The sequence below is a fragment of the Mus pahari genome, chromosome 18 (assembly GCF_900095145.1).
Source record: "Mus pahari chromosome 18, PAHARI_EIJ_v1.1, whole genome shotgun sequence".
Taxonomy (NCBI): domain Eukaryota; kingdom Metazoa; phylum Chordata; class Mammalia; order Rodentia; family Muridae; genus Mus; species Mus pahari.
The window spans coordinates 45,715,214-45,741,421 of record NC_034607.1 but is presented as its reverse complement, the minus strand read 5'-3'; the positions used below and the strand labels follow the sequence as shown (position 1 = coordinate 45,741,421).

Below are 26,208 nucleotides of genomic sequence, written 5' to 3'. Positions count from 1 at the left end.
CATTTAACATTATTGCATAGGGAGTACAGTTATCTGTTTGTTTCATTAAAAGCCACCCTCCACCCCCTACCCCTTAAACCAGTTTGCTTGAATCAGGTTCCAAACAAGTTCTAGTTGTTTTGAAGGAGACAGTCCCAGAAGTGTGAAGTGTTTTTGCATACACTATTCTAGGGGAGGGCCACTGTTTTGACAGTCCTGCCGTCTGGAATTTGGTTTTACTGTTCTGTACAACAAGATATTAAAATAACTTTATGATCTTTATTTTACAATCTTTAAACATAGAAAAGCTTGCCAAAAGAGGAGGAGTAGGCGTGTGTAAACCCATTTACCTAGTTATCTAGGGTAAGTGGAGGCTGGCATCTGTGTGACAAAGGCTGATTTGAGGAGACTGCTTCTCTACTCTCTGCACAGGACTGTTTGTATGATGCTAGACCGGGTTTCTCTCTCTCTCTCTCTCTCTCTCTCTCTCTCTCTCTGCATTAGCTTCTCCTTTACGAGCTAGGGAATGGTGGGTGAGTTGGGTTTGTTTTACATTCCTCTTTGATTTTTTAACAGGATTCTCAAAGCTGGATTGGTGGAAACAATGAACCCTTGACTGGCTTTACGTGGCGAGGTGGTTGTGAAAGAGAGACAACAGGCATACAAGTTTGGAATGAAGTGTTTGTGATTGACAGACCTAATGGAACAAAAGTAAAATTCTACTTATACGTTGCTATTTTCTAGTGTATTTTTTTCTTGAGCAATTTTCTGGTATTAAAATTTAAAAGAACACAAAACTATTGATGATTAGTAGCTTTAATGATTAATACCTTAAAATGTACAATGGTATATATTACTTTTCTTGACTTAATTACTGCTTTGATCTTCATTAATGTATAATTTTTGCAGGCATTTTTGGTGATTCTTTCACTGAGTATTTTCAATATAACAAATCCCTAGGTGGCTGTGCTGCTGATGGACACCCAGGGTGCCTTTGATAGCCAGTCAACCATCAAAGACTGTGCGACAGTGTTCGCTCTGAGCACTATGACCAGCTCTGTGCAGGTGAGTGTGCGTGTGTGTCCGCTCATAAAAATCCTACCTTTGCAACCACCGTAAAAGACTTCTGATGGAAGAAAAATGGATTAGATGTTAAAGCTAGTTGTATTTCTTATTAGGTAAGAAACTGTAAGATTATATACTTTGAATTAGATATAAAGGATGAAGTTACACCAAAGCCACCTTTGCTTTCATCACAGAACAGCCTTTTCATTAGTTCTCTGAGAATTTCATCCAGTGTATTTTGGATTTTGCGTTTACTCCCTTCCCCCAACTCTTCCCAGACCCATCTCTTTCCTACCCACTCAACTTTGTGTTCTCATTTTTCCTTTTTCTCTGGTAACTTTTTTTCATACAATATTTTTTGATCATGTTTTCTAGATCCCCTACCTCCATACCCACTGTGTCTTCATTTTAAAATACCAACAAACTATTAAATCCAGTTTGTGCTGCTGGTGTGTATCTGGTGTACATATGTACATTCAGGCAAACATTCATACACATAAAATCAAAATTAAATTTTTAGAGGAAAGTTATTGAATAATGTTGGTAATTAAAATCAATCACATGACTGCTTAACCAAAACCAAAACAAAAGTACTAAAGAATTAAACAGCAACCTAGTTTTCTATTTGGTTTCTCTGATAGTTCTTTATTATTTAAACTAAAAAACCCCATAATTAATTAATTAATTAGACCAGGCTGGTCTCAGGCTTAGAGATCTGTCTGCTTCTGCCGCCTGAGTGCTGCCACCATCACTCAGTAACAATATTTAATTTAGAAAACCCAAGCGATAGGGATTTGTAGCACTGGTTTGGCTTGGAAAGAGTAAAGTCCTCCTGCGTTTCATATGCACAGTGTGCTCTGGTTGTCCTTGTCCTGCCACATTCTCCTTGCCTCCGATGGAACATCTCTGATCTAGGTGAGCGAGGTCAGTTGACACACATCATTTTGTATTCCTTTCCTTTTTGGGATCATTTGTATGGATATCTCCCTAGCTCGAAAATTAATGCTGGGAAGGTGGTCTCCTAGATCCTGCTGGTGATAATACATGAGAAAGGATATTTGAACATTGTCATTCAGTAGAAACTGTCCGTATCAGTGTTGGTTCATAAGCAATCCTTCAGAATGTCTTGTGACTTTGTGATGATTTCTAATAATGTCAGAAGCACAAGCAGTCTCATTTAACTCCCTTTCTCCTCCTTCCATGACTGGAAGCAGCCTGGATATTACTGTGTGCAAAGAGGAGTTCTTTTTGGCCTACTCTGTTCCAGGCCAAGGATCTCTCTCACTGTTCACTAAGAGATGCTCTTGAGGACTCTCAGAAGTCTTTATTTTTGTTGGTTTTCCTGCACAAAATAGCATGACTATAGATCCTGAGAGACAGCAGAGGCCATCCTTTTCTGTTTTTCACATTTTAGCTGCTCTTCTGGTTGGCTGATGTTAGCATTTGAGGCTTTCCTCTCAGATTACAATGGAGGAGCTCTGTCCTCAGCTTTGTTTGCTGCTCTTCTGTTGTTTCTATGACTTTCGGATGCTAGGAGATTTGATTTTGGACCACTTAGCCCACACAGACACTTTTTTATCTATAAACTGAGGGTTTTACTTATTCTGCCTATCTCAAATGTAGTTGTGTATTGTGAAAGATGAAATCTAAGTGAGATAATGCTTATAATATTAATATATAATTAGTATATAGTTTATATAGACCTGTTTAGTGAGGGGTGGTAATAGGGATTAATATGTGGTGTCATGGCTGCTAGCAGTGTGCCACTGAGCTACAGTCCCAGCTTCAGGACGACTTTCTACAGACCTCGGAAGGGCATTTTCTTCCTTAAGTTGTGGTTTCCAGGCATGGTAGTACACTTCTGTGCCTCAGCACTTGGGGAGTTGAGTTAGGTGGATGAGCTCCGTAACAGGAGCTAGTTAGAGACTGTACAGGGCTATGTAGCAAGCGATGAAACATCTTTTCTTTTGGTCTGGTAGACAGATGACACATTGTTCTTGATTACTTCCAGCAGACTCTTAGGGCTTACTGAGTCCACCCAGTGATTTAAGATACCAGGTACCCAGCTCTCCTTACCTGTGTTCTAAAAGTTTAGGCCCACACAGATAAGAATAGGTTGGTTATGCTGTTGGCTGTTTATATTTTAGATACCTTGTTTGGGATTACTCAGTGACTGAGCATCCCCTTTTGGTGTTTGTACTCTTGACCTCTCGAGTTTATTTAGATTATCACCTGTTTGTTATGTCTTTAGAGTAGCTGCATTTACTGAGTTCTGTCATAGAGGGTGTGTCTGTAGCTGCCACTGTAGCACCTTCTTTTCTAATGCTCTGTCATGGAAGGACTGGACCTGACAAACCCTAAGAACAGAGAACTACCATCATCAGTTCTCTGTGTTTTGGAAAGCCTCCAGAACATTCCAAAAAGGGCAATAGTGCCACCTACTGCTAGTTTACTAGTTTCCATGGCCTGGTAAACATTTCACGTTTCCTAGGCTCATCAACTCAAGCAAAAGACCATGGCATGTGTGACGATGCGTGCCAGTCATTGCAGTGCTCTGAAATCTTAGCACATGGGAGGCAGAGGCAGGGGAATTGTTAAAGATTGAGGCCAGTCTGGACTGAGTAGGGAAATCCTTTCTAAAAATCTAGAACAAACCAAACCACCCAAACGCCCAGAGCCTGTTGCGTGAACAGATATCCTGTCCAAGAAGAGACTTATTCTTCTAAACATTGCTCCTCACATTCTCCAACTCACTCAAGGAGTGAAACAACCTTTGCTTCTCCCTGACCTGGAGCTCACTGTGTAGTCCAGGGTGGCCTTTGACTGCATCTGACTCTTGAGCCCCTACCTCCTAAGTGTTGGAATCTCAGGAGTGCATCATCACTCCTGGCTTCAGCTTGTCTTTTAAAAATGACTTGATAGTATGAAAGAGACTGAGAAACAGGGAAAGACAGTACATAGCACACTTGGGCCATGAGTATGTCTGCTTCATGAATTTCATTTACTGCTTCTCTTTAATAAGGAAATGCTTTCCATATACTACTGGTTAGTATAGTGGCTAAGGGATTAATTTGTGATGAGGTCTAAGATAACCTCCCTTACTAAAAGAGAATTACTCATTAAAACACTAATAGAAACAAAATGAATTTTGTTTTAACAGGTATATAATTTGTCTCAGAATATTCAAGAAGACGATCTTCAACACTTACAAGTATGTCTTAGAGAATATGTGCCAAAGTATTAAAACTTAGTTCTTTTTCATTGTAAATTCATGTTTATAAGCCTGTAATATAGTTGAATTTTGTATGGCTTTAAAGAAATGGTTGATTGGTTAACTAGAAGACATTTCTTTTTTTTTTTTTTTAAAGATGTATTTATTTATTATATGTAAGTACACTGTAGCTGTCTTCAGCCACTCCAGAGGAGGGAGTCAGATCTTGTTACAGATGGTTGTGAGCCACCATGTGGTTGCTGGGATTTGAACTCCGGACCTTCGGAAGAGCAGTCGGGTGCTCTTACCCACTGAGCCATCTCACCAGCCCTAGAAGACATTTCTGATATACCTAGTTTATTAGCCAGTGAAATGCCTGAGATTCAGATAAGAGTAAAGACTGACTTCTACTCTGATATAGACAATTTTATAAATGACATCTTTAAGTCTCCTTGATGGCATTATCTTAACTAACATGGTTTATAGTTATTTACAGAGTATGGGAGACTTGCAATGGAAGAGATCTACCAGAAGCCATTTCAGGTAAGTGTCTTAGCACTTTAAGAATGTACCTGTGAGAAGCTCCAAGCCACAAGGTTGGTTGAAACCCAACTGCCTAGGAAACAAAGAAATGACTCTAGATTTGTTTGCAGTACTTTTATTTGTGGCGGGTGCTTCTCTTAATTGGATGTTATTTAATTCTAGAACTTAAGACTGTACTGAATTGAAGAAATTATGTCAAATTTATCTTAGACACGATAAAGTTATAAAATGTCATGCAGGCTCCTTTTTTGTGATGTTTTACAAGTTGAAGTCGGCTCATGCTGCTCTCGGCTGCAGGGGCCTGGGGGAACAGTCACTGGGTTTGCCTGTTGGTATGTGGAGTGCAGTGCGTCTAGTGACTATAATATTAGTGGGCTTACATGAATTTTGCCTCACTTTTATCGGATACATCTGTTTTAGGCAGTCACTTTTATGAACCAATTGGGCAGATCCTGGCTTCCTTTTGTACAAATGGGTAAAATACACTATGCTTGGTTTATATCAGTTTTTCTAATCTAGAATGATTTATCCAGTTAGGAGACATGACATTTTTGATTGTCACAGTTTTGTGGGGTGGTGACTTCTACTGGCATGTAATGTAGAGGCCAGAAATCTCCCTACTGTAGAGGACAGCCATGCACAAGTAATTACCTGGTTCAAAATGTCAGTAAAAAAAATCAAATACTGTGTGGATAAAACATTTGTAAGAATGGCCTCCTTAATACCAGTTCTATAACCAGTGTGGAATTAGCCGTCTAAAAGTGTAGTTGTAGTTATATAGGCTGATTTAAAATGATGATTCCCCCATATACCTTTTGTTCATTTTTGACTTTGGGTGTTATTACTTCAATGACTCCATCTGTGGAGTGACTTTCTCAAATGGAGCTGAGCAGTTGCTGCCAGGGCTGGGCAGTTGCTTTAAGTGGCATTGATTGTAACCACAGAGAGCACACTCACTATTTGGTTACTGGAACTATTTTTTATTTTTAAGTTTTTGGTGCTGAGAATTGGACCCAGGACCTCATCAAAAGTGACAGTCATCTATGTTCTTCCCACCGAGCTACTCATTTTAGTCTTGATTAACGTTGTTTATAGGAGGGAGTTTTCAATAATCTTAGCATTTTTGTAACAAGTGATTTGTATTTTTTTTTCTTTATGTAGACGCTAATGTTTTTGATTCGAGATTGGAGTTATCCTTATGAGCATTCATATGGCTTGGAAGGTGGGAAGCAGTTCCTTGAGAAGAGATTACAGGTAAGCTCCATCTCTTGGAGAGGAAAGCATATGCCTCAGGCTAGGCACAGGGTGGGCTTCCTGGACTACCTGACATCACCAGTGCAAGTGCTAGACTCTTGCCTAAGAAGTAGTCTTAAATAAATGTAAAAGAACAATTGTTCCTCTCTACCCATCAGCAACTATTCTAAACCAATGTTTTTGGAAGTGACTGTTGTCATTGTTATTATTGTGTTTGGGTGTGTACCTGTCACACCGTATGTGTGTAGGTCAGACGACAGCTTTGTGTAGTTGAGTCCCTTCTGTCTTTACATGAATTCTTGATATTGAACTGAGGTCACCAGACTTGCTTGACTGCCACTTCACTTGCTGAGCCATCTTGGCCTTTTTAAAAGAACCAGATATGCTTCACAAAGCATTCCTGGGAAATGACCTCATGAACAGGGTCATGATTCTTTATCCTTAGAGGCACTTTCCTGTGGAAATGCTTTGGTATTTCCAGATTACATCTCTGCATCCAGAAGACCATGGAGAGAGGTCCTTTTGATATGTGCTGGGCTCAGAAGATTCATTTCATTCCTCAAGAAATTGAAATGAATCATTCAAATACTTGGGGCATAGTATGACTTTCTTACTCTTAAAATGATATTAATTCCTAGATTATTTGGAAGGCATTTTCAGACTGAGGTAATTTATCAAGTTTACTTTTTTTTTTCTTGGTTATTTAGAAGAGATCAACAATATTAGTCATAGCTGCACTCTGAATGATGTATTTCAAAGACAAGGTCTCAGAGTTATTACAGTTCTGCATCCAGTCACACATTTTAAGTATACAGCTTAATGATCACAGATAAAATCTATAAAATGATCATAGATATATAACTTGTGCCCAAATCACCCAATTCCATATGCTTGCTTTGCTAAAACCTCTATCATTTTTAACAGATTTTGTTTTTGTATTTCATATAAAGTACAAAAAGGATCACAGAGATCCACCTGCCCCTCCCTTCCTAATGCTGGGATTGGAGTTTGTATTACCGTGCTTACTCAGAATATATTCTTTTGTGTCTTATTTGTTCAATATTTTGTTCTTGAGATTAAACTATATTGTTGCATATTGTTTATTAGTTCACTTACTATGTACATTATTATACTGATAAATAAGTACCTTTCATTGTCTTAATGGAGATGTAGGTTGTTTAGAGGTCTTTGTTATGAACAGTGCATGTTTTGTTAGAATGGTCTTTGGAAGAACACTTGGAAGAATGCATGAGGCATGGAGCACTGACACTTGAACACACCTTTAACCCCCTCACCAGGGGACACAGGCAGGTGGCTCCCTCATGAGTTGGAGGCCTGCCTGACCTACACGGGAAGGTTCAATCCAGGCCAGCTACGGCTACATAGTGAGACTCTTGTCTGGAAAAAAACCTCCTGATCTAGACATGCTAGTAATTATTCTTTTTAAAAAAATATTTTTTAAATGTTGACATGCTAGTAATTATTTAATTTTTTTTTTTTTTTTTTAAAGTTTAAGAGTTTCTTTCATTGGCTGATGAGATTGTGTAGCAGGTAGACAACTTGTTTCTAAGCCCAGTGAGTGTAGTTCCATCTCCCAGGACACCATATGGTGGAAAGAGAGGACAATTGTTGAAGGTTGATCTCTGCATGTGTACCATATGTAGCACACATATGCCCTCCTCACACTTATATGCACATGCACACAAAAAGAAATACATAAAATATATATTTAAAATGTAAAAGTGTTTTTAAAGATTATTCTTAAGACACATAGCAGTCTCTTCTTTCTCAAAGATCAGTGACTGGCAGACATAATAGACTGTTGAGAGCACCGAAGTTCCTACTCTGTTGGTTTGGACTACACTGAACTCTTTTTTTTCTTTTTTTAAGATTTATTTATCTATGTATGAGTATACTGTAGCTATATAGATGGTTGTGAGCCTTCATCTGGTTGCTGGGAATTGAACTCAGGACCTCTGCTCACTCTGGCGCCAAGATTTATTTATTATTATTATATGTAAGTACACTGTAGCTGTCTTCAGCCACACCAGAAGAAGGCATCAGATCCCATTACAGATGGTTGTGAGCCACCATGTGGTTGCTGGGATTTGAACTCAGGACCTCTGGAAGAGCAGTCAGTGCTCTTAACCACTGAGCCATCTCTCCAGCCCCACTGAGCTCTTTTAAAAACATATGTATGTTTGTGTGTCTGTTGATATGTGCATGTGAGTGAGGTGTATTTGGAGGCCAGAGTGTGGATGTCCTGGAGTTGAAGTTACAGGTAGTTTGTTGGGAACCAAAGTGCTTCTGTGCAAGAGTAGTTTCTACTCATAACCACTGAACCACCAGCCCCTACACTGGAATGTTTCATTGTCTTAATCTTAGGAAAATCTGCTTTTTTGGCTTCAGTTTGTTTAGTATGATTTTGACATAAGTGCTTTAAAGTCAGATTATTTATTAGTTTCTAAGTCACAATCTCAACTTGTTATTTAGGTATCAGGTAATTAGTTATTTGTTTGTTTTGGAATTTCAAACTGTATCTCTAAGGAAAAAAAAAATCCTTTCAAGTTGATAGAAGTGACCAGAAATAAACTTTTTAAGTAATAGTAAATAAAACTGCCCTCTATAGTACTGTGCATGTTTGTGGGTATGGTATGTATGTGTCCTTTTTAAAATTAATGAAACAAAACAAAACAACTTTTTACAACTTCACTCTATTTCTTCTTTTAGGTAAAACAAAACCAGCATGAAGAGCTGCAGAATGTCAGGAAGCACATTCACAATTGTTTCTCAAATCTGGGTTGCTTCCTTCTACCACATCCTGGTCTTAAAGTTGCCACGAACCCTAGTTTTGATGGACGACTGAAAGGTGGGTCTTCTGTGCTTGCTGAGACTCGTAGGTAGCACTTGGGCATTTGTATTGTATCTTGTTTTTATCCTCGCTATTATAAATGTAGTTAAAACAGTTCTCCTTTCCTTCTCCAAGCTTTGCTCTCTTTAAATTCACGGCCTCTATCTTCATTACTTGTTCTGACATACATATGTGTATGTGCATATGCATATCTGTTTCTAACTATAACTGCTCAGTTTGTATAATGTTACTCATATATATGTTTCAGGACTGACCAGCAACTGCTTGGCTTGGTCCTCCTTGAGGAAGACTGTTTTTCCCACTCTCAGCGTTTCTTAGTTGTCTGTAAACGTTTCCTTACGTTTTCATTCCAGTGATAATTGTGTGGAAGTTGCAGTGTTCTCCTATGTGGTTCTAGCTTGTCTCTGGTTGCTTTGTCACTCTTTAGCATACTGATTGATCATAGCATACTGATTAACCATTTTGTTTTATTTTATTTAAAAAAATTTAAAAGATTTATTTTATGTATTTGTAATCTGTCTGCATGTACACCTACAAAAACAGCCTAACACCCAGAATTTAATATAGTTCCCTATATGATTTGCTTTTTAAACAAAGGTGTTTTAGTTACTCTGGAGTGTTTTGAAAGTTCATCATTTGAGCTGAAGACTGATGGGAAAGTGGGGTAGAAGAGTAGTAGGGATTTTTTCTCCTGTAGAAGCCATGCATATTTAGATGAACATTTTAGAAAAAAGAATCTTCACTGATAGAATCCACTTCACTGTGTGCTCTTCATAAACAAAATCTCATGAGTTATGTCGTTGAGAACTTGTTTCTGTTTTTGGAGTAATATGGTGGCTAACTTCATGTCCATCAGATATCGATGAAGACTTTAAACGGGAACTTCGAAATCTGGTTCCATTGCTGCTTGCTCCTGAAAATCTTGTTGAGAAAGAGATAAGTGGATCTAAAGTCACTTGTAGAGATCTTGTAGAATATTTTAAGGTAGGTGAACTCTAAATGGCTGTCTCAAAAAGAAATGTAGTTTAACTTTTAACACATCTTTATAGACAAGAAATTTACTTTTTGCAAAAAAAAACAATGTATATTTTTCTGCCTTGAATTCATTATGTCAACATTAAGGGTATGGAAGGGTCAGTTGCTAAAAGTACTCGCACAATCCTGAGGACCCAAATTCGATCCTAGATAGCACATAACAAGCTGGTATCTCACATAGTTATGACTCCCTTGAGAGGGAGGAGACAGTTGGGGGGGTTGGATAGGGCTTGTTGCTTCCCAGCTCACTGAGAAAATAAGAGGCCCAAGTTTAGAGAAAGACCATGAATAAAAGGGATGTCAGCATGAAAGGAGAACACATGTCTCCTAGTCTCTGTATGGTAGCTAGCGTAGGGTGGGCCCAGACTCAAGTGCACATAAACACAGATGGCTGTGCCTGCACGTGGGATGTACACACACACACACACACACACACACACACACACACACACACAGAGAGAGAAACAGATAAATCTTTTTTAAAAGATGATAGCACATGGTGTCTTCTACTCAGCGACAGTATTTGTTCTCAGAATCTCCTTCCTTTTCCGCATCTCTGTTGTGGAGAGAAGAGCCATTCACAGCATTGTAGCACAGCTCTGCCATTGTGAGCGATGCCTGGAGTAGCTCTATAGCCCAGGATCTCCCAGAGTCTTCCCAAAGAGTTCTCAGGACTAATAAGAGCTAGAAGTATCTGGGTTTTGAGTCTAGGTCAGTTACTTGTGGAGGATTTCCTGCTCCGTTTTAGCTTTTCCTGTTGGAACAAGTTGACCATTGAACAAGCTAAGAGAGAGGTGGGTGGAGGGCTCAGCTGGGGACGCTAATGGGCTCTGCTCCCCTGTTAGGTGCTCAGCACTTTCACAAGTCACTGGTTAATTATGAGTTAAGTTTGAGTCCATAGAAAGTTGAGGTCAAAAACCTTGTGTTTGGATGCTGTGAACTTGTCTTCCTCTTCCTTTTCCCTTCTTCCTCCTTTATTGTTTGCGGATTTCCTTTTTGTGTATAGTGTGTGTTGTACACTCCCTGTACCTCACCCCCAGCCCTTCGCCATTTGTCCCTTGAAACTTCATGTACGCTTAAAAACCCAGTCTCATGCTTTGACTGCAAGTTAGGATTTCTTTTGTGTTAAAATGTTTAAAGTAAAATGATGATTTAATGTTTTCTAACATCTATTTGAAACATTGAAAGTAGGAGAGAATTAAAGATTTCTTTTTATAAAATAGACGATACTTTACATATAAAACTTTTAAATGTGAAGTAAAATTTTAGATAAGTTGGAACTTAAAAAATTTCTGTAGAGGATTTTATTTGGTAACATACCTATGTGTTAATATTCAGGATAGGATTGACTTTGCTGTACTTACAGTGTATAAGTTTTAAGGCCTAGAATTTCATTTTCATGGTGTGAATGAACTATTATGTTTAATGATATTTCTTTGGGGGACATTGTATCAAATTGTATTGTACACCAATACAGTGAATCTTCTGTCTTTTTAGGCATACATTAAAATATATCAAGGAGAAGAACTACCACATCCAAAGTCTATGCTTCAGGTAAGAGTAAGACAGTGTGTTGGGGGTGGAGAATTAAAATCATGGCTTTAGAAGGTTACAGTATAACACAAATGCTTTTTGTATATGATGGTTTAATATAGGCCTCTCTGAACTAAATGTTTTTGTGCTTTGATGAAGGGCTATTGGTTTGAAATAAGGATCAGTTTCATTTACTAGTAAGAAGCTGGATCTAGTGCGGTTAGACTTTGTGTGTATGTTTTCTTTTGGGGGCATTGCTATTTTTATACATTTCCTATATTCTAAAATTTACCACTTTGGGCAATACCTCAGTTTTATAGTGGATTAATAGTAATTAAAGCCTTGCAACAAAAGACAGTTTTGTGTTTGAATATGACTTTGGTGTGAATCTGGTTGTTCATACAAGGAATTCTTAATTCCCAGGACTCAGCACATTGTGGGATTACATGTGTTTATCTTTGTCCATTTCCTGAACACATGGTGACATATTGTCTGCAAATCTGTTTTAGCACAAATCCTAGTCAGACAGGGAGTCCTATTAAGCCTGCGTCATATCTTTAATCCTGATACACCCTTTCAAAGGAAAGGAAAACTAGGGAGTGATATTTTTTCTGTTCATTTCCATAATTATTTGTTGTATATTATTTATTATGTTAATAGGAATTTATAGTCATAGGGCATTTTTTTCACAGTAATGGTATATATATATATATATTTTATCTTTTAGGCAACAGCTGAGGCTAATAACCTCGCAGCAGTAGCAGGAGCAAGAGATGTCTATTGTAAAAGTATGGAGCAGGTTTGTGACTAATGCTTAAACTTTATGCTACATAAGAGTAGAAGATGTTTTATATTTAAAATAATTCAACTAATTTGCACTCCTTACATATTGTTATGCTACATTATTCTATAATTGTCTTTTTATGGTCGCTGCTGGCATAATTTGTTAGATAATAATGGCTAGCATGCAGGGTATGTTTTCTGACTTTTAATTCAGAATTTTCAGCCTGGGATGGAAGTAATAGTAGCTTGAGTCCAATGCAGTTTCTTCACTAAGTGGCTGGTCTCTGTACTCACTGTGTTATGTGCTCTTTAATCTGTTCTTTGCTAGTAATCTGTTGTGCTGCTTCTGTTTACTCGTGGGTAAAGAGAAGTCGGAGAGGGCAGGGTAAAAACTGCATTTTCAGTTTTGGTAGTTTAGTCACAATTGGAAAATTACTTGATTGATGCAGTGTCTTAGGGTTTCTATTGATGCAATGAAATACTATGGGCAAAAGCAAGTTGCGGGGGAGGAGAGGGGTTATTTGGCTCACACCTCCATGTCACAGTTCATCACAGAGGGAAGTCAGGGCAGGAACCAGGTGACAGGAGCTGATGCAGAGGCCATGGAGGGGTGCTGCTTACTGGCTTGCTTTCCCCTGATTTACTCAGCCTGCTTTCTTATAGAACACAGGACCACAATGGGCTGGACCCTCCCTCATCAGTCACTAAGAAAATGCCTTACACCCTGATGGTATGTCAAGTTGACATGAGACCAGCCAGCACAGACAGTTAATGTAATTACTTATGAGTTACGCTCAAGTTTAAAGGAGCCATGTTAAGAAATTTACGAGTCTAAAATCTTTGGACAAGGAACACTTTTCAAGTACTCCCTCCAGCTTGTAATCTCTCTTTGTAATTTGGCTATACAGGTATGTGGTGGTGACAAGCCGTACATTGCACCTTCAGATTTGGAGCGAAAACACCTGGATCTCAAGGAAGTGGCGCTCAAACAGTTTCGCTCTGTGAAAAAAATGGGTGGAGATGAATTCTGCCGCCGTTATCAGGACCAGCTTGAAGCTGAAATCGAAGAAACCTATGCAAATTTTATAAAGCACAATGATGGCAAAAATATCTTCTATGCTGCTCGCACCCCTGCCACACTGTTTGCAGTCATGTTTGCTATGTATATCATCTCAGGACTGACCGGCTTCATCGGCCTAAACTCTATAGCTGTCTTATGCAACCTCGTCATGGGGCTAGCGCTGACGTCCCTTTGTACTTGGGCATATGTTAAGTACTCTGGGGAGTTCAGAGAAATTGGAACAATGATTGATCAGATTGCTGAAACACTATGGGAACAGGTTGGTATCTATTTTTTGATTTTGCAGTGACTAATCTGACTTCTGTGTGATTGCTAGTTCCCACTTTCTATCTTGTGTGTACACCTACTTTTTTCTTTTTCACATGAGGATGGGGTTTGGTGGTTTTTGCTTTTGTTTTTTTGTGGTGGTGGTGGTGATGTTTTGTTTTTTTTGTTTTTAATGTAGAATCTAATTTAGTTAAGGGTTTGTTTCCCTTTGTTCATAATTATTGTTTTCTTTGATTAGCTTGAATCTTTAATATCTTTGGTTGATTCTTACTTAAAAGCCTGGTGATGTGAGCAGACAGTGAGCAGGGCTAGATTTACTAAGAGTACTGTGAACAAGCAATTTTAAAGGTAAGAAAAAAGTTTTCCAACCACCATTAACAAGAAACAACGTAGGAGAAATGTGTTAGATTTTCATGTCTCCTGTGAGGAGGCTGGCAACTTATTGCAGTACTCTAAGGAGGAATCCCATAGAGATTTCTTTCCAAAGAAAGTTCAACATCTGTTCTGTGGAGACACAGGGAACAGGGCCGAGCAGCACAGACAGAGGAAGCAGCATCAACTGTAATCTCTTGTTAAGCCAGAGTCCTAGGCCAGCCTGAGACCTGGCTCAGCTCTTATCTGTTACGGAAAGCTGTTTCTTATATTTCTACCTGGATTGTTTGAATATAGACATTTCTCTTGTGGTGGTGGTTAAAATGATCCTCATTAAGTGCCCAGACATCATCTCATCATATGCAGAAACAGAATGGAAACTGTAATTATTACAGATGAGCAGGTGAGAGGCTTGGTCCATGTCACCTCTAGGTCAGTGAGGTGAGGCATTATTAGAGATCCGGATGCACAGGTGCGTGTTTGTTTGGGTTTTCAATTCAAAGACTGAAGGAGTCAATGATTTTTTCTGAAGAAAATTGACTAGGTATTATAATAACATCATTATGACAGTGTAAATCAGTGGTTCTCCCTCCTAATACTTTGGCCCTTCAGTACAATTTCTCATGTTGTGGTGATCCTCCAACCATAAAATTATTTTTGTTGCCCCTTTATAACTGTAATTTTGCTGCTGTTATGAATCATAATGTAAATATTTGGAATGGGTAGAGGGTTGCCAAAGGGGTTGCGAGTGAACCACTGATACAAACTAAGCTAGTGTATTAACTTGGACACTCTCTTTAAAAAGTACTCTTGTGATTAAGGTCTCCTTTGGAGTTTGTGTCTGGAGATTTTGTCAAGGTCAAGGTTTTGTCTCTTAAAATCAGTCTTACTGCTTTGCTGTCTTTTGCTATTTTCTAATAGAATAGATTTAGAATCATTTCCACATCACTGCTTTAAAAATAATCTACTTTACATTTTTTAATCAAAACTATTCTCCTACCTTGGTTTTAATTGTTACACTGTCTTTTGAAATGCTTTCTGTTAGTATTGATTCTAGGAGGTGCCATTATTAGAGAAGAGTTTCCCGGGAGAATCTCAGCTGTCTAAAGTTATTTTCAGCGTAGTGTAGTGAGGTACACCATCCTTTGTCAGAGAAGACATGTACTGTGTTCAGCTAGTCTTGTCTAAAAATTCTTTGCATTTCTCTTTTCTTTTGCTTCAGAGGAGTCCCAGGAAGGTGAGAAACTACAAAGTCTGAAATTGTTCTAGTCTTTAACTGTAGCTCTGAGGCATCTGAGTCTCTCTCCTAACACATCACTCCGTGTTTTAGGTGTTTGCCAAACTGTTTGAAGTCAGTAGACGTCGAAGGGTCCACGGTGCTCACTCATCAGCACAGCGACAGAGACTGTCATCCAACAATAACAAGAAGAGAAATTAGACAGGATTTTTAACTTTTTTCTCTATCTGACGTGTTCATACTTACACATGTAGGACAATAAGCAGGACCGTCTGGGCCGGTCTGCATAATGCTGTATACATACCAGATTTGATGCTGCACATAGGGTATGGATTGCACATCCGTCTCATAGGATTTGTAAATGGTTTGAATAAGAGGAAAGTAACTTTTGTTGCATTATAAAATGTCTTAACTGCATTGTTTGTAGCATCATAACTTTTTCTTTTTCTTTTTTCTTTGTTCTTTTGGGAGAAGCATCTTTTTATTTCTCACATTCCTGATTATTTTTGTCATTAATTTAAATTGAATTTTTATATCTGTTTTTATATGTACTCTTTTTTTACCTCATGCTTTTGTTTGTTTTGCACATTTCTCATACCACAGGTATTGAAGCCCCTGGGTGATAATTTGATGGAGGAAAACATAAGGCAGTCTGTAACAAACTCTATCAAAGCAGGCCTGACTGACCAGGTGTCTCATCATGCCCGATTAAAGACAGACTGACAGTTCATCTCCTCATGGACTCCACTCTCCCTTGTTCATGCTTGCTGTACAATGAGAACTCAGATAAAATAAACCAAAGTTTACAATCAACTGTAGAAGTAGTTTAGTGTAACTGGCTTCACAGATGGCTGCCACAGAGTGTGAACATTTGTTTGTTGGTTTTCAGCCGCCTTTTGCTGTCTCCTTAGACCCGGTGATTGGCCGAGGAGCACTAGGTTACCATGCACGTTTGTGCCATGTTTAATTCTTTGCTTTCTTTTTACCGAATTTAATGTCAGTGAAATTTGTCTTATGTAAAAGGATATTTCAGGGAAATATTTTAAGAAATCTATTTAGAGTCTCTTTAATATAGTGTCCCATTGAAATTTTAATTTTTAGAGAATTTATGAATCACTGTATCAAGAATCAGATCGGAATGACAATGAAGCCTTTATCGAGCCACTACATTAAAAGTGTATATTATATTGCTTCACTGCCTTTGATGCCAGTATTACATAAATGCATGTTCCAGAAACCACACAAATCACATGAGAACTCTTGTAGCTGAGAAGGTAATTCTGAGGTGTACATTTGTCTTGCCTTTTTAAATTTGTAAACCTGCCCTGAAAGGAGATGCATTATCTGGGAAACTGAACTGTCTTTTTGCAGTTTAGCCTTCATGTACATAAAATATGCCATTAATTTTATTGGGGGAAAAATTCCATCCAAAAAATGTTGCCTACAGCTGTGAGTTAAGAGTGTCTGTACAGTGTGTAGCTTTTATTTTCTAAAAATTACAGGTAGGGCATGTATATGAATTATAAATATATAAATACAATTTTGTATTAAAAGTTTTGTAGTTTATGGCAAAATCTGGTTCTGTGGTAGGCTACTAAGTCCAGTCCTGTGAAAGGAACGTTTGTGGCTCATGTCACTGTGTGAATGCATAGACAGTTTGAAGTTTTGATATATTTGTGATATTTATCTTCCTTGAGCACTGCAGTCTCACCCCCAAGAGAATTCAATGGGAATGTTTTATTGTGACTTGTCCTCTGTTGCATTTTAAAGTTATTTCCTGTAATTTATTTTCAGTACATAATTAAAAATTTGTTGTATATATAAAATGAAAGTTGTGATTCTTTTTTAAGGAATTCTTTCAAGTGTGTATCTCACCATATAACTTTGTTCATGCTGAAAGTGTGGGTCAGGGTGCACTGAGTTAGAGCTCAAGGTATTGTACTTTAAAGCTAAGCCTGTAAAAAGTTATTTTTCCATGTCTTTATATGTAAGGGATATTTTTTGTGATAATCTATCTGGGGATTTAGTAATTTTAATCTTTTCTCCATCTCTATCCCACCCCCATCTGTGTGTGTGTGTATGTGTGTGTGTGTGTGAGGGGAGGAGAGAATGTGTACGTGTGTGTGCGTGTGTGCTATATGTGTAAAACTACCTTTTTTCCAATACTTATAACCTTCTCTACAGAGGCCTATTAAATCGCTCCTTTGGATTTTAAGAGAATTCAGATGTTGAGTTGCATGAGAGGTCTGAGCCTGCTTTGACTGGCACACTTCCCTCCCACTCTGACCCAGTCCTTCTTCATATGGATTGTATTTGTTTCCATCTGTGGTATGCAGCTGCCTTCTCATCTGTTCCTACACAGAACCAATCCATCCAAACAGTCTCTATTTCTCTGACCACTTTGTTTTATGAATGCTGTAAATTGTTTTTATGAATGAAAAATAAAATGTTTGTTGTATACTAGCAAGTGTTCTGAAATTAAAAACTTACACAGTTTAAACCTCCCCTCCTTTTTTTTTCTTTTTAAAGTAAAGTCTAGACCATTGGGCACTATAGTATTTCTTGCTAAAAATGATGTTTTTCCTCTAGAATTCTCTTCAGGACTCTAAGAAAGACTTTAGTTTCATCTGGAAGGCCCTGGCCATTGTTAAGGTAGAGGCAGAGCAAACAGAACGACAGAAGGGGCCAGGGACAGACACCGAAATAACACTGGCATGGAGCAGTTTTCTGTGCTACAGTTTTGGGTAATGATACAAAATAGGTTTTTCTTTCTTTTAAAGATGAAGGTTTTTCTCGGTGACAGACTTTATCTTTTGTGAAAGGAACAAGAAGCATTTGGGGCTCTGATGGTGAGTCTCATTTTGATGAGTATAGATTGCTAGTCATCTTTGCTTCTGTAAACATCTTATTTATAAAATTAAATCGTGTTATCTCACTCTTGAGGCTTTTGCTCTCTTTTTAATGATGTATTTGTGTATCTGTATGTGGGTATGTGCACCTGAGTGCAGATGCCCACAGAGTCCAGAAGAGGACATCTGGTCCCTCTGAACTGGAGTGGTTGTGAGTTGCCTAGTGTGGGTGCTGGGAACAACTTGGGTCCTCTGGAAGAGCAACAAGTGCTCTTAACCACAGCTTATATTTTCAAACACTGAGCAGGGATTTATTTTGCTTGCAGAATTGAACCAAGCAGGCTAGAGACTTCACTTCTGGCATGAATGCTTTTTTAAAAGTTTAATTTTAGCTTAGTTAAGGACCTTTCGAGACACACCTTTAAAGGGGGTGTTTGATCTTGGTTCCTGTACAAATACCTCTAATGGGGCTCTGGAGATGGCTCAGTGCTTGCTGTGTAAGCGTTAGGGGTAGACTCTGGATCCTCAGAACCTACCAGAAGCTGGAATCCCAGAGCTCCTATGGCAAGATGGGGAGCAGAGACAGGTGAAGGCCTGGAAGTTGAGGCCAGGCAGCCTGGCAGATGCAGTAGTATATAGCAGACTGCCCCAAGGTAGAAGGCAAGGACCGTACCTGAAGTTGCCGTCTGACTGCTACACACCAGGGCCTGCGTGCTAGCATTCAGACATTCATATTCTCTCTCTCTCTCTCTCTCTCTCTCTCTCTCTCTCTCTCTCTCTCTCTCACACACACACACACACACACACCGTGCTGGCTTTGGGAGTGCTGGAATTAAAGGCATGTACCACCACCTGACTTTCCACTTTCAAGATCTGTGAACTTGCACAAATGCTATAGGACAGTTGAGCCTCAGCTTCTTCACCTGTAAAGTGGAAACCATAATTACGTTTCAGTTATCTTACAATGTGGTGAGAATGTGTCACTCACTGATAGTTTTTAAATCATGTAGAGATGCTTTTTAAAAAGCTTCCTACCAAGTTAGGCCTATTTTAAAGTTGGTATCTGCTTTGTGAGGAACTGACTTTAGGCGGAGCGTAATATTGGTGTTTTGTCTGTGTGAAGATAACATTCTAGATTAGGCTCCTTGGAAATGAACACTCTTATTTTTTGTGTTTTATATTATCAAATATTTTATACATAGTAAATGCTCAGAACATTTTGTTGATCCACTTTAAATTTTTCCTTCTTAACTCGATGCATATGTGATATACTTTGGTCCAAGCTCCCCAGTAGCCTCTCCCCTTCCCACCCATTTTCTTCTCAACAAGTCTCCCATGCATTTTGATGTTCACAGTATTTTTATATGGGCTAAAATAGTCATGACCCTGCCTGTTTTCTTTTTCTTTAGACCTGTAACAGCTCCTGTTGAGTTGGGTGGCTTTTTGGTAACTATTCGCTCCTAGATGCCAGAGGCTATATTTTCTCCCTTGGCATCAATATACTAAGGCATCCAGTAATTAACTAAAATCTGGTGACATACTGTGGAAGAGATAGAGGTGAAAAGTCTTAAATATTTAGATTACCTTTAGAGCTTTTGTATAGCAACATGATTTAATAAGCTTCCTGTATGTGTCTGTTGGAATAGTCCTGGTTATATTAATCTTGTAGATGGTAAAGAATGCTCACATTATTTAGCACAGAGCACTTGGTTCTTGGAAAGAGTAAAAGTTTAACATCCAAACTATGTCTGTGTCTCAGTGCCATAGTCCAAGAGTGGGCATGCTCATCTTCACTTGTATGTGTGTGTGTGTGTGGGGGGGGGCAAGATTGATGTTCTGGGACAGGGTCTTTCACTGACTCCAGAGCTCAGTGATTGGTCAGCATTCCACCCCTCCCCCAACCCAGGATCCTCCAGTCTCAGGTGTGGACTGCCATTGCACAGCTTTTTATGTGAGAGTTGGGCATCCGAACTCAGGCCCTGGTGCTTATACAGTAAGCATTTAACCCATAGAGCTGTCTCCAGCCCCTCACCTTCATTTTTATCGCCTGGGGCTCAAAGAGGTCACTTAGATTTACCAGTCTGGGATGGAAAGGTATAGCCCCACAGACAAAGAGGAGAGAATCGTGTCAACATCATGGATAACCACACAACAGTGCAGTATTAAACAGCATAGTGTAAGGTGACTGCAGGGAAGAGCCCCAGTGGGTGTAGTGGTGGGGGGTGAAATTACAGAGACCTGGGCCACTGATGAAGGGCTTTGTGGATCATGTGGGGCCTGTGATATTTGGATATTACAGATACATGTATGGATTTTTTTTTCCTCTCTCTGACAGATGTCCTGCCTTCTGATTCTGCCTCAGCTTATTGGCCATCAGATTTTTATTGACAGGTATTGATGTTTTTACACACTGCTCAATAGATTACCCCTGCATAGTGTATGTGTCTCTATGGTATCAGTGCTTGTGGGAACATATGCTGTGGTGAGTTTGTGGAGGTCAGAGGGCAGCTTGAGGAGTCAGTTCTCTTCTACCATGTGGTTATGAAAAATTGAACCCAGGTCTTAAGCTTGTTGGCAAGCACCTATATTCACTGAGCCATCTTGCCAACTCATAGTACAACGTTAACTGTGGTCCTTACAGTCTACACTCCCTCTGTCTGCACTTACTATTATATCTCTTTGAGGATGCTGGCCTCTAAAAGGCAGGGCTTGTTTTTATTCACAGCCATATTTCTATCCCTTAGAGCAGTGCCTGACACAAGTGTGAACATAATACACAAATACTACCGGAGTCTTTAAAATGCACTACAGTTTTTAAACATATATTTCAGCAAGTAGAGACTATTGGACAAAATAACTATCTGACACAACAAACACATAAATACTTTCTCACTAAACACCTAGAGAGACCCTGAGAAGTGAATGGATTCATTTAATTGGCATTGAAAAAAAAAAATAAAAACTGCACTTACCCAAAAACATCTGATATAACAATGTTTAAAAGATCCTGTCCATATGTGAAATGAAACTTACAGATCTTTAAAATTTTATTTTTAAATTATGAATCTGTATGTGGAAATAAGCACGTGTTTAGAGGTCCTTGTGTTCACAGATAAGCACCAGGGAAACCAGGCATATTAAACACACAGTATTGTCCCTTCAAAGGGAGGGATATATAATCTGTTTTCCACCCAGAAGGTTGGGAATGAACATGGTTAATAGCACCTTTGAGCTCTCTGTGTGGCCAAAGACCACAGAGGCTGCTCCTCCAGACCCTTATGTGAACTTGTAAGTTGTACTGGCTAGTTTTGTGTCAACTTGATACAGCTGGAGTTATCACAGAGAAAGGAGCTTCAGTTAGGGAAATGCCTCCATAAGATCCAGCCGTATGGCATTTTCCTCAATTAGTGATCAAGGGGGGAGGTCCATCCCTGGGCTGGTAGTCTTGGTTCTATAAGAGAGCAGGCTGAGCAAGCCAGGGGAAGCAAGCCAGTAAAGAACATCCCTCCATGGCCTCTGCCTCAGCTCCTGCTGCCTGACCTGCTTGAGTTCCAGTCCTGACTTCCTTGGTGATGAACAGCGGTGTGGAAGTGTAACCCAAATAAACCCTTTCCTCTCCAACTCGCTTCTTGGTCATGATGATTTGTTCAGGAATAGAAACCCTGACTAAGACATAAGCTATAGAACCCATCTCTACAGAAGGCATCACAAATGTCTACATAGTTTCAATGTCACATTTTCACTTCTCTTGTGCCACACAAGATTGAATTAGTTATCACCAAGAAAAATTTCAGCAAATTTCACTGGGCTTAAATATGCCTAAACCAGACTACTTGGGGCCAGACTCCCCAAGTTTGAGCCAACACTAGCTACTTAGTTGTGTTGATCCAAACTCCTGTGGATCATTACTGGCTGTGGTTGTCACAGAGACCCCCCCACAGTGTGCCCATGAAGGTCAGAGGCATAGAATTCCCTGGAGCTGCAATTTCAGGCACTTGAGAGCTGCCTACTGTGGGTGTTGGGAACCAAGCTTGGGTCCTCTGCCAGAATAGTGTGTTCCTTCAGCTGCTCAGCTGCTGAACCATCTTAGCCACCCTTTTCTTTGAAATCTTATGGACATTGTGGGTAAACTATTGGAGACTTCTGAGTAGAGGCCTTGAGAATGAATCAGCAAGCAAGCAAGCAGGTTGGCACCAGCTCAAATTCTAAAGGCTGGCTCTTTGATGTGCAAACATAATGTTGAATGGATGTCAGGTTTTATGTTGGTTGCGCTGTGTGTGTGTGTGTGTGTGTGTGTGTGTGTGTGTGTGTGTGTGATTGAAGAACAGTGGTACTAGGTATGTGATATCAGATGAGAACTTAGTGAAGACTTTGACAAAGGGGTGTTTCAAGACATTCTATGAAAATTTCCGAATATAACCTAGAGCAGTATAACGAATTGCCATTGGTCCATCGCCCAGCCTAAATGGCATGCCACACAGCCAAATTGTTTTCACGTGTACAGGTGCACTTCCGTTCATCTCACAGTTGACTTCCTCTGAAGGCAATTTCAGCTATTAAACCAGATCAATCATAAATGTTTCCATATGTGTTGTAAAATAAGATCATAATTTTAGCAAGCACAGTACCCTTGTTTCCAAAGGAAAATGATTCTTAATATTTAATAGCCACTCTTCATCTAAATTTTCCCCATTGTCTCATGAGTGTTTTTATGAAGTCCCTGACTTGCTACAGGAGACTAAACAGCATTCCCTGTTATATGACAGACTCCACACATCCCTGATTGCCCACAAGATGAAAGGGACCATCCACCTCACCTCTTACTCCTCAAGAAGTATACACATCTGAATGAATCTCTAGACTTCATCAGTCAAGGCGTGCCTTTAAGCATGAACAAATGAAAAACCCCAATATCTTTTTCACACTGTCCCCTTGCCATCTCAAGAATAAGTTTGCAGTTCATGTCCTTGGAGATGGAACACAAGTAAACATTGTGTTCCCCACTCATTAACCTGCTCTCTGGCTCACTTCCTGTTCAGACAGAAATTTTCAAGGTGAAGACAGTAAACTTCAAAGAGCCAAGAAAGAGGCTGTGGCAATAGTGTTAATTGGTAGGAGTAGTGACGCCGGTGATGGCAGCAGCAGCAGCGGCAGTGGTGTGGTAGCAATATAGATGTTATAGAAGCAGTATTTATTTACTCAGTTCAATCATGTCACCAAAACTTAATAGGTAATATGTCATATGTAAATGCCAAGCAGTAATAATGTACCTGTGTAATATGGTCTCATACAAGAGAGCCAAGAAAGGGCTGTTAAGGGAGAGTATAGCAATTGCAGAAACACTTATTTGGTTAGTTTATTCATTCCCCAATCATTTATTGGAATCGTTTGTATGCACGAGGGGAACGTCAATGAACAAAAGGGGAAAGGATGCTTTTTTTAAAGGAACATCAGACAGCAATGAATGTATCAAAGCAAATTTTTATGGTTGGTTAGAGATAACCCTTTAGAAAAACAGAACAAGATAATTGTCTGAAGCAGGCAAGAGCCTTCTATTGGAAGCGGAACAGGTAGGACTCATGAGAAGGGGTGAACTGTGCAGAGAGAGGAAGGTGGGGGATGCATAGACAGGTATATGGGTGTGCTGGGGATGCGTGTGGTGTCATCCTGAAGGGGATAGTTAGGACACACATCCTGAGAGGGATGGTCAGGGGCCCAGGACATGTGGGTCTCTCAGGGCTGTTGAAAAGAATTACTCAGGAGAATTAGGAGCCATGAGGGCAGGCTAAGCAGAGTGCTGGAGCTGTCTGTATTTAACTGGGCTGTTTTGACTGCTGTGATGAGAATGGGTGTGAGGTGGGAGAGGGGAGAGGACAGTGGAGAATATGCCTGAAGTCTTCCAGGTAAGCAGTTGGAGGGAAAGGAAACATCCTTTTGGAAATGTGTTTGTGAAGTAAGATGCTATGCTAAGTGCATGTCCTAGTTATGAGGCACATGGCTTGTTATTTATTTTTGATCTTTACCATTGTGTTTGAAGAAAATATTCAAAGATAGGGAAGCTGAGAGAGGCAAGACCAATTGCCCCCCAAGTGCCTTGTTTTTAAATAAACCAGGGGTTTTTAGTTCTAAGACCAGGGTCCACTCTGGATAATTTAAGCAGGAAGGGAACCATAGAGGCTATAGAAGCTTACAGACTTCTTAGGATGCTCAGCCCCTCTTCTTGGAGCAGCTCTGAACCACACCTTAGAACTAAACATGCAAGGAGCCCGAGCGTGATGCAGCCCCTGTGCAGGATGGATGGGAACAGCCTTCACTGCCACTTACCTCATTATCTTTTTTCTTGGAACACCCACTTGCAAAATAATGTCTGGCTTCTTAAGATCCCATTGTACTCTCACACTTACTCTGTCTGAGAAAGGGAACATTTCTACCAGAGGAATTACCAAAGTGAGGGATGCAGCATCCAAGCTGACCCTCTGACTGTCCCCCACCAACATACCTCTTCTTCTGACTTCTACAACAGGACGGCTCTCCCTTGTATGAAGCATGGCGTCCCCCCTAAAGAGAGGGCCCCAAATCCCTATTTGGAATCGGATTCTAGTTTCTTGTGACGCACACACACATATAAGGGTGTTTCTAGTGTCATGCTGACTCCTCACTGAAGTTCCATTTTCTCTCAGGTAGGAAGTTTACTAAGGTACATGGAATGTTGAACTCTTAGCCCTAGTATGAACTGTTTATATTCAATAAATGGAACCCCCAGTAAAGACGATGCCTGTGTCACCAAATTTGCTGTCACTAAGGACATATCACTGGATGGCTGAGTCCACCTGGGAGCGGAAGATGACATGGACAATTGTTCATTCATTCACCCAGAACATATATTAAATGTATCTCAGACACTAAGCTACATGTGGGGACACATGGGTGAGCCACATGTCCATGACTCCTCGTTAGGGCAGCAGTTCTCAACCTGTGGGTCGCTCCCTCCTCGGTGGGGGTGTTGAAAGACTTTCACAGAGGTCACCTAAGGCCACCGGAAAACACAAATATTTACATTGTGATTTATAGCTGTAGCAAATTTACAATTATGAAGCAGCAGCAAAAATAATTTTACGGTTAGAGGGTCACCACAACATCAAAGGGTCGCAGCACTAAGCCTTTGCTTTCCTGCTTAAGAGGCTGCTAACTGGCTAAACCTCACCATTCCATTCTGGTTGTAGGAAGGGCTGTAATTCACCTGGAGCCCAGCAGAGGGCAGATGAAGCCTAGTTATGAAATTATTCACTGTCGCCTAGCCTTTCCCATAAAGTAGATTGTAACTTTTGTTCAGCTTTGGAGAGAAACTAGAAACTGGCTTTGTGTTTGTGCTTGTTATTTATTTGATTTTAATTGGTCTGACATCAGATCAGAAAACATATTTTTTTCCTTTTTTTTTTTTTGCTTTCGTTTTTGTTTTTTGAGACAGGGTTTCTCTGTGTAGCCCAGGTGGTCCTGGAACTCATTCTGTAGACTAGGCTGGCCTTGAACTCAGAAATCCACCTGCCTCTGCCTCCCAACTGCTGGGATTAAAGGCGTGTGCCACCATTGCCTGGCAGAAAACATATTTCTTATTTATTTTTTTTAAAAATTATTTATTTATTTACAATCCAGCCTCTGCCCCATGTCACGGTCCCCCCTCCCACAATTCCTCACCCCATTCCTCCTCCCCCCTATCCCTGACAGGATGCTCCCCCACCACCAGGCCTCCCCCCTCCCTGGAGTCTTCCACTGAGGCCAGACCAGGCAGTCTTCTGCTATCTATGTGTTGGGGGCCTCAGACCAGCTCGTGCTTGCTGCGTGGCTGGTGGCTCAGTCTCTGGGCACTCCCAGGGGTTCAGGTGAGTTGAGACTGCTGCTTTTCCTAGGGGGTTGTCCTCCCCCTCAGCTTCTTTAATCTTTCCCCTAATTCAACCATAGGGATCTGTCCCGCGCTACCTTCCCGCCAGCAAGAAATGACGCGGCACACAAACAGGATCCTTCNNCAGCAACGCTTTAATGCTCTTGAGAGGGAGAGCATAAGCTTCCAACAGGCAAAGGGCGGGGAAAAGAGAGGGGAGAAGAGAAGAGAGAGAAGAGAAGGGGGAA

At 40.0% G+C, this 26,208-nt stretch overlaps 1 protein-coding gene across 3 annotated transcripts in view; it reads left to right on the top strand.

The window, feature by feature from the left end:
• Positions 1-17,695, top strand: part of Atl2 (atlastin GTPase 2) — a 43,720-nt gene extending 26,025 nt beyond the window's left edge. Inside the window, exons 3-14 of one of the 3 annotated variants that reach the window (XM_021217637.2) lie at positions 556-690; positions 940-1,044; positions 4,205-4,255; positions 4,742-4,798; positions 5,960-6,052; positions 8,783-8,921; positions 9,781-9,908; positions 11,457-11,513; positions 12,220-12,291; positions 13,184-13,615; positions 15,218-15,232; positions 15,326-17,695. In XM_021217637.2, the coding sequence (XP_021073296.1) occupies positions 556-690; positions 940-1,044; positions 4,205-4,255; positions 4,742-4,798; positions 5,960-6,052; positions 8,783-8,921; positions 9,781-9,908; positions 11,457-11,513; positions 12,220-12,291; positions 13,184-13,615; positions 15,218-15,232; positions 15,326-15,433 (1,392 nt within the window). In that variant the 3' untranslated portion in view covers positions 15,434-17,695. The remainder of the gene's footprint in view (positions 1-555; positions 691-939; positions 1,045-4,204; positions 4,256-4,741; positions 4,799-5,959; positions 6,053-8,782; positions 8,922-9,780; positions 9,909-11,456; positions 11,514-12,219; positions 12,292-13,183; positions 13,616-15,217; positions 15,233-15,325) is intronic. The other 2 variants (XM_021217638.2, XM_021217639.2) reach the window with 2 other exon arrangements.
• The last annotated feature ends 8,513 nt before the right edge of the window (positions 17,696-26,208 follow it).